The sequence below is a fragment of the Atta cephalotes genome (genome assembly GCF_000143395.1).
Source record: "Atta cephalotes unplaced genomic scaffold scaffold00012, whole genome shotgun sequence".
In the NCBI taxonomy this organism is placed as follows: Eukaryota; Metazoa; Arthropoda; class Insecta; order Hymenoptera; family Formicidae; genus Atta; species Atta cephalotes.
Genome location: NW_012130076.1, coordinates 4402341 through 4411005, shown reverse-complemented (window position 1 = coordinate 4411005; position 8665 = coordinate 4402341). Strand labels below are relative to the sequence as shown.

The 8665-nt window shown below is 35.6% G+C and overlaps 1 protein-coding gene across 1 annotated transcript in view; it reads right to left on the bottom strand.

Moving 5' to 3' along the window:
* Positions 1-636: 636 nt before the first annotated feature.
* Positions 637-8665, bottom strand: part of LOC105617220 — a 35185-nt gene continuing 27156 nt past the window's right edge. Inside the window, exons 17-26 of the mRNA XM_012198787.1 lie at positions 7463-7581; positions 6337-6590; positions 4803-5249; positions 4361-4597; positions 4184-4285; positions 1869-2038; positions 1519-1714; positions 1287-1435; positions 1045-1203; positions 637-757 (exon numbers count right to left, since the gene is read on the bottom strand). Of these exons, the coding sequence (XP_012054177.1) occupies positions 637-757; positions 1045-1203; positions 1287-1435; positions 1519-1714; positions 1869-2038; positions 4184-4285; positions 4361-4597; positions 4803-5249; positions 6337-6590; positions 7463-7581 (1954 nt within the window). The remainder of the gene's footprint in view (positions 758-1044; positions 1204-1286; positions 1436-1518; positions 1715-1868; positions 2039-4183; positions 4286-4360; positions 4598-4802; positions 5250-6336; positions 6591-7462; positions 7582-8665) is intronic.

Here is an 8665-nt window from a genome sequence, read left to right as displayed (position 1 = left end):
TTTTTTTTCTTCCTGCAACTCGTTAATGTAGAGTTGGTGAAGATAATAGCGAGATAACATCGTTTACTCTTTTCGAAACACGTGACAATTTTTGTCACGTCGACGACACTTCATGAACATTACAATATAATTGAGCTACAATTGCATAATTTATGATCACCGACATGAAGGCACTACAGTTCTCCAATGTATTTGCGCCGAAGCGCATCCTTTATACAATCATATAAAAAATTATTATACATGCGTATATGTATTAAAGTTACAAGTATCAAAACTTCATCGCGCGATAAATTCATCGATGAAAAACAAGATCGAATTTGTCATGACGCGAAGATGGGGAACGCTCCTCGAGTTTTTCTTGTACCTTCCTTAACTCTTGATCTTCGAAGTTACATCTCTCGCTCTATTTAATTTCAAGGAGGTAAATATACAGCGCGGAGGAAAGAAAAGTTATTTATATGACTACTTGTCGACATCTTTTTCGGCGTATACGTTGTAGAAAATTCATGTCTATGCCGTAAATTGGCTTCTAATGAATCGTAAAAACATCCTGTGTGATAAACAGTCTTTTGAGATAGTCCGAGCAACGGTAAGATGGCTAGATTACATCGAATACAGATTTAATCGAACATTCAATTATAAGGTCTTCATAGTTTTATCGATGTGTCTCAACGTCGTTTCGGGCACCGCGTCCGTTAACGCTTTACGAAACCCTTCGCAGCGAGTCAGTCGCCGAAACATCCTTTTTGCATGATTTCTGGAAATTAAAGTCATTACAATCATGATTATGATACTACACTGAAAAAAAATTTACTAAATTTTAATAAATCATTTGTTTGAATAGTAACTAAATATTTATTAAAAATAGTATTCTTATATTAAATAAATATATGTACATAAGAACTGTTAATGTTTTAATATAACTATCATTTTTTTATTGCAAATAAATATTTATTAAAATTTAATACATTTTTTCTTATTAGTATTGTATTGACTTCGGACATGAGAATGTATATTACTGAGTCTAATTGTAAATTTACTCACCTTGCGTCTAGATTTCCATCCATCAACAATTTTGCGCCCGTGTTTAACAACTTGTCCCTCACGTCGCGTGGTAAGATCATAATATGATCAGGTCCAATGCGATCGGTGATGTCCGACAACAGTCGTGCAGTCGCCGCGCGAACGACAGCATTTTGATGACTGAAGAATAGGAACCACAATATAGAGATCAGCTTTGTCGCACGGAAAAACGTTTCTCAATCTCAAGGAAACTGCGGATTTACCTGGCTCCTCGAAGTACGATGATACCGATGGTTTTATGAGGCGGAAGATACTGCACCATCTGATCGAGCGCTGAGTTACTGTCCGATCGAAGAAATCGATTCGTATCAGCTGTTCTGTGTAGCAACGGTCCAGCTATGTCATCCAGATCCTAAAAGCAAAACATAAAGAAGACGTTCAAAATATAAAAAAAGTGCTTAAATTTCTATGCGAAACGATATGCTTGATGTCTACCTGATCAATACCCCGTATCTGAGAGCTGAAAACGTCACCGGCAGCGAGACATGCGGCTCGTGCTACTTGCGATCGAAGATTCTTTATATGTCGCCCTAAAAGCCTTCCTATCATTCCGGCCGCACAGCTGTCCAAATCCTCCGGATGCTGCTTCGAGATCTGTGACAGGGCTTTCAGACCTTTCATCGTTATTTCCCTAAAACGCAGGATATAAATGCTGAATAAAAAGTTCGTTAATTCTTGTTCATTAATTATTCCGACAATGAATTATTCAGATAACGAATAATAATGATTTACCTATCATACAATTGTGCTGATATTGACATAGATTTTACAAGATTGACACATACCAGTCTTTATTCTCAAGCTGTGAAAAGCACTGCTGTACCATCCGTTTGGATTTTTCTGATGGCTTCTCCATAACTCTTTTGTTAGAAGGCATTCGACACCTACTAGAACCGCGCACTGGTACTTTTGAGGGCATTCTTCTACGCGATTCGACATCTTCCGCAGGTTCAGACTGCAAGAGAGTTCCAGAAACGTTAATTTTGTGTGTGTGTATGTTCTATTAACGGAAAGAATTTTGCTAAAGTATTTAAAAATTTAGATACAGATATAAAAATAAATTTTATTGGACTATTAAAATAATTATGTAAAACACTCAAACTAATTGTTAGAATGTCAAAACTTTTTAAACCCTCATAAAAATTTTTCTTATAATTTTTATATGAACTAGAACATTTTTCAGAAATATTTAAAAAAACTCAGAAATATTCAAAAAGTTTATATTCTTCTCTCGAAAATTTTCATACAAATGAATTATGAAATATTCTGAAATTTCTCCCATAATTTTTAAAAAGTATTTTTAAATTTTTATAATACATTTCAGAAATTATACTTACAAAAAATCTTAAAAATTTTACGATATTTTATAATTAACATATATAAAAATTTTTGAAAAAAAATGTAAATTTTCTGAGAAATGTTCCAATTCGTATAAAAAATGTGAGAAAGTTATAAAATTATAGAGAAATTCTAAATTATATAGAAATTTTCATACAAGTGAATTCTGAAATATTATATGAAAAATTCTGAGAAAAATTTTCATCGAGGAATACAGATCAGAAAATAATTTGGACTGTAAAAATAATTATACATATGTAGAAAACTCAAGCATAATGAGCAATGCTATAAAAAGTTTTCATTCTAACAATTAGTTTAAGCGTTTTACGTATTAGGTGTACAACTTTGCTTCCGCCGTTTTCCTATAGATGGCTTTAGCGGTAAGAGTTGGTCGAAATGAATAGATCATACAATAGACATCATACAATAAACTTGGGCATCTGTCAACAGATAACCCCATAGAAACATTAGTCGATTTGTGTCTGCATCATAAAGTTATTCTCGATTGAAAATGTCAGTTTATGAGCCAAATTCTCGTCATTTGCGGGAGGTTTTAATTTTTTGCTTCAATATGAAGAAATCTGCGGCTGAGGCTCATCGAATGCTCTCAAATACTTATGGTGAGGCCGCTATTAGTGAAAGAACGTGTCGTGAGTGGTTTCAATGCTTCAAGAACGGTGATTTTGACGTCGAAGACCGGCATAGCGGTGGAAGAGAGAAGGTTTTCGAAGATGAAGAAATGGAGGCATTACTTGAGCAAGACTCGTGTCAAAATAAAGAAGAATTGGCACAATCATTGGGAATGACTCAACAATGACAGCCATTTCAAAACGCCTCAAAGCCATGGGAATGATTCAGAAGCAAGGAAATTGGGTGCCGTACGAATTGAAGCCGAGAGATGTTGAATGGCGTTTGTTTGCTTGTGAACAGCTGCTTAAAAGGCAAAGACGGAAGGGATTTCTGCATCGCATTGTGACTGGGGACGAAAAATGGGTTCATTACGATAATCCCAAGCGCAGAAAATCATGGGGAGTTCCCGGCCATGCTTCCACATCGACGGCCAAACCGAATATTCACGGCTCCAAGATCATGCTCTGTATTTGGTGGGACCAGCTCGGCGTAGTGTATTATGAACTGTTAAAATCGACTGAAACAATCACAGGCGATCGGTATCGAACGCAATTGATGCGTTTGAGCATTGAAAAACAAACGGCCGCAATACAACGAGAGGCACGATAAAGTGATTTTGCAGCATGACAATGCTCGACCCCATGTTGCGAAAGTGGTCAAGACATATTTGAAAACGTTGAAATGGAAAGTCCTACCCCACTCGCCATATTCTCCAGACGTTGCTCCCTCTGACTATCACTTGTTTCGATCAATGGCACACGGCTTGGCTGACCAGCACTTCCGGTCTTATGAAGAAGTAAAAAATTGGATCGATTCGTGGATAGTCTCAAAAGATGACCAGTTTTTTCGACGCGGGATTCGTACGCTACCCGAAAGATGGGAGAAAGTAGTGGCCAGCGATGGACAATACTTTGTATCATAAATGTATAACCAGTTTTTTACAATAAAGCCTCGAATTTCGGAAAAAAAATGGCGGAAGCAAAGTTGTACACCTAATAATTACTTTAATAGTTCAACAAAATTTATTTTTATATTTATATCTACTTAAATTTTTAAATACTTCAGCAAAACCGTTAAAAAATTCTATGTTAAAATTCGATAAAGAAATGTCTCTTTGCTATATACATCATACCTCAATCTTCAATATTCCTGGCTCCATATTAGTTTCACTCGCACTATCTTTACTTTGTCTATCCTCCAAAGCATCGTTTATGCTGGATTCTTCTTCCGTGGACTAAAAATATCATAATTATATCTTAATGAGAATGTGCTCTTCAATAGGCAGTTTAATTGTATAAAAACATTTTACCTCCTGAGTATTAATCTTATTATGTGGATTATCATTTTCGACATTTTTCGCATTCTCATACTCGTCAGTTTCGTGAGAATGGGGCCTCGATGCGATGATAATTGCCGGTGAATCACCGACTATGCTGATGTCTATGGGTGGATGACCAACGATGTTCAATGATCGAATGGAAGCATCCTCGTCAGGTACTATGGAAGCGACTATTCTCTCCTCACTCAAATCCTTTGAATCTTCGATCTAACATTCGAAATATCCAACGTTAAATAAAACGCCATTAAGTAAAAATATATATTAAAAGGAACTTGTATTAATTTTTTTTAATACAATTTAAAATATGCGATGATCGCGCATGAATTTTACTTGCATTTACTATCAATGATATATGAAAGAAAAATGTAATTCTCATATATATTTATTTTTCTGTGATTTATTGTCTACTGACCAAATTGCGCGAACCACAGCGAGAATTTCGCTTGATCGGCGAGTTAGAGATTGGCGAGTGATGAGCACTGTGATTAGGCGACAGGTACAGTGATTCTGATCTCTTGGGACTGATTGTAACCTTCGATTGTAGCGATTCCTTGAATATTTTCGTGTCTTCGTAGGGTAGAATTCGCTCGTTCGATAACGCGGACACGACTGACCTTCTTCGCGCGCTCGACCTGTCGTCCTCCGATTGTTCGGGAACGCCAGAGCTGCTTTCTGTGCTTCTATTGCAATTTTCATCTACGGTTATTAGCTCGTTGTGATTCGAATGCCTGGAAATCGATCCGATTCGACTCGCCGGTTTCATGTCATCTTCGCTACTCCATTCCTTTGACACTTCGTCCACGGTCGATGCTTCTGCCATTGTGATTAGATATTCCATTTTGTTGGTATCCAACGGCGTCTAAAATTTTTTGAAAAAATTATTGGGATCATATAATAGCTGCATTCTATTTAATGCTCGCAACGCTCGCGAACATCGTTTGTCCTTGTATAATATTTAATAAATGACAAGGATGAAATAATTCTATGAGCGTTGTGAGCATTAAGTGGAACACAGCCAATGTCTAATTATCTTAACTTACATTTGTAGAAAGAACAGAAATATCTGATAAAAATAACAGTATCTGAGCTCGCATTCAATGACATCTCCCCGTATTAAATACATTTCAATGACGATGACATTTTTCTTCAGACATAATGTTATTATATAAACTTCACTTTACACGCTCTATAATTCACGATAGAATTCGAAACACACTTCTATTTATAATTTTCTGTATCAAATGATAAATACAATTATAGATGAGAAAATTTTCTCTTATTATAAGAAATATGACATCGAATACGTAGGTTAAATTGTAATTTATGTCACTTATATATGGACAAGATTTGCTTGCCTATCCGATTGGACACGATTCTATTCACAGCTCTTATAGATTTTCAATTTTCATTATATCAGATGCAGTTGACCAATCACACGTTATTCCCTGTACATTGTACATATTTGATGCGTTTTTATATTTATAAAAATAGACTATATAGAGCATTAATTGTAAATTTATAATTCTAATTATTCATATTTTTTCTGTATTATACAACGCATAAAATTATAAATAGAATTCTGTCTCGAATTCTATCGCGAATTATACATTGTCTTTAAGTGGGCTTGAATATCTGTTCAATAGATACGTAGCTGAATAACTTCAACAAATTTCAAGTAGACTCTATTTGAATTCTAATCTGACGTTTAATTACCGTAATATTTAATGTTGAAAAACAAAATGATGTGTCAAATGACAGACTCCGGCTAAATTTTCGCTGAGGAAGTAACGACTCCATATATGCGAAAAAGTCTATTACTGAATTACTCTTCGTCGGTGGTGGGCCACCCTGTATACGTAAAGATTGCGATTTGCAAGTTCGATTTTTCAGCAGTTCGACGCGCTGTGAGAGGAAAAAGAATGTTATTAAAAGCGATGATTTCTTACGAAAAAAGAATCGACATCGTCGTGAGTGGTGCTCTGACAATTCGTCGTCTGTTGCGTGATAACGAACGCCGGATCGCCAGCGTTTTGGCTCCGCGGGGTCGATGATCCGCTATTGTCATTGCCATTGTAATCTCGCAGTGTCGCGTCCTGATCTTCCTCTTGTCCCGGTTGATCATCCCTGGAAATGTCCGATGACGAACTGCTCGCGCTTTTCGGACGTTCGCGCGCGCCGATTGAGAAGGAACGCAGAAACTCTGGGAATTCAGAACGTTTAGACATGTTATAATACGTGCTCATTGAAGATATATCATTAAACATTTAAGAAATCTCATTAGCAGATTTTAGAAATTTGTTAAAAGAAGGGCCATTGGCGGCGCCACAAAATTTTTTAAAAATCAAATGTACAAAAAGATAGAATAAAGATTTTTGGAATATCAAAATTGTAATGAAGCGTTTTAGAAATATTAAAAATATGTAAAAACATTTTGCTATAAATATTAGCCACTCCGTAGATTCTAGTGTAAGAAATTAGTCTTATTGTGGAATTTTCCGTCTATATATGTTTATAAATATCGCGAGCCTTGATAGACACTAATTTAAATGTGTTGCAATTTGGAAGATAGACGGGCTATCGATCGGACTTTCTGCTGCAGCGCGACGTTCGATCGTACCTTAGACTTGACCAGCGGAATATTGATTACCTCGACCCGCGCGTCAGCTAGGTCTAAACTCTATATGCATGCACAATGACGAGGTGAAGAACCTTTTGTCCCATTTCGCCCCCTGTATTTCCAGCGCTGCACGCTTCAGGCCGAAAGTCTACATTGTATTTAATTTATTGTGTGTATCTTTGCTGAGAACGCAAGTTCCTTTTAATACAGAGCGACATTCTGATCGATGTACGAGATCGATGTGCGATACGATATATCATATTTATTAATCAGGATTCGTGAAAGATAATCATCTATATCCACGAAGAGTGTCTTTCGATAATTTTTTAAATTTAAGCGAAAGAAAAAATATAGATTACTCAGTTTAATTAAATGTCAAAATAAAAATTAAGTTGAAAATATCATAGAGCTTCCTGGCGAACGTTTTTTTTTTTTGAGAAAGAAATATTACATACCTTGGTACCGCGATTCCTCCTTGTTTGAATTTTGTACATGGTAGCCTTTCGCATCGGGCGAGAAGTGACGCTTGTTTTGTATATTGTATTCCTCCTCATTCACCATCGTCGTCTTATTACTGTAAGAGATGCAGAAATAGAAATCGACTTAGAAGTAATTTCACATGCAATCATTACGCGACATATTTCAATAATGGCAGAGTTAACGCGCAAAATGATATTTTCACGCGAACTTTAGTTGCATAGCTGCATGTTTATAAGCTGAAACACGACAAATCTATATTCCAGAATAGCAAATCGTGGTAAATAAAACACGGTCATATCAACACCAACGTGTCTTTTATGCTTGAGCATATTAATATAATGATGTTTAAATTGACCGATTATTTAATCAAGCCTAAGCTTGATGAACTTTTTTCAAAATGAGGTGATTATCTTTTTGTAGTAACGTTTTAGGCTTTTAATAAACTTTGTTTAATAAGCTTTTTAATAAGTTTTGTTTTACACTGAGCTTTACATTGAGCAAAAACGTATTTTTTGAACAATATTTGAAAAGAACTGACTGAATATTTACTAAATGTATTTAATTTTTGATACAAGAATTATTCATTTGATATAACTATCATTCTTTCATTCAATAAATATTTATTAAGTAATTATAATATCGTAAGTAAATATTAAGTTAATACTATTTAAACAAATATTTATTAAAATTTAGTATATTTTCAGTACATTTTTTAATACAAAGATTTATTAATATTTAATACATTTTTTCTCAATGTATCAACTCATGTCATTTCTCTTTCTTCGATCGATATCATATCATTTTCTTCTCATGAAGAATAAAACATTATCTTCATCGGCAGTGCTTTCGAGGTTTTCAATATTAATAAACTATTATACATCTATTATAAATCGCGCTACATCCTTCATTCTCCTCAAATCCGCGATGGACAACATACATCGTGTCGCTGTTTCGATTCAATCTCAAAGCGATGACCGGCGTTGTCGTTGTGGTGATGATGGTCGAAACGGACGCATTGCCATCCTCATCGTCGTTGTTGTCGCGGCCAACATCGACTGATTTTCTGCATCGGAAGACACACGGACAACAAAAGAGAACGACGTTCGCGATTTTGTATTCGCCGAACCTGCTTGCCGGTCGTACCTCGCCGACGAGGGCACCGTTCTCCTTCATCTTGA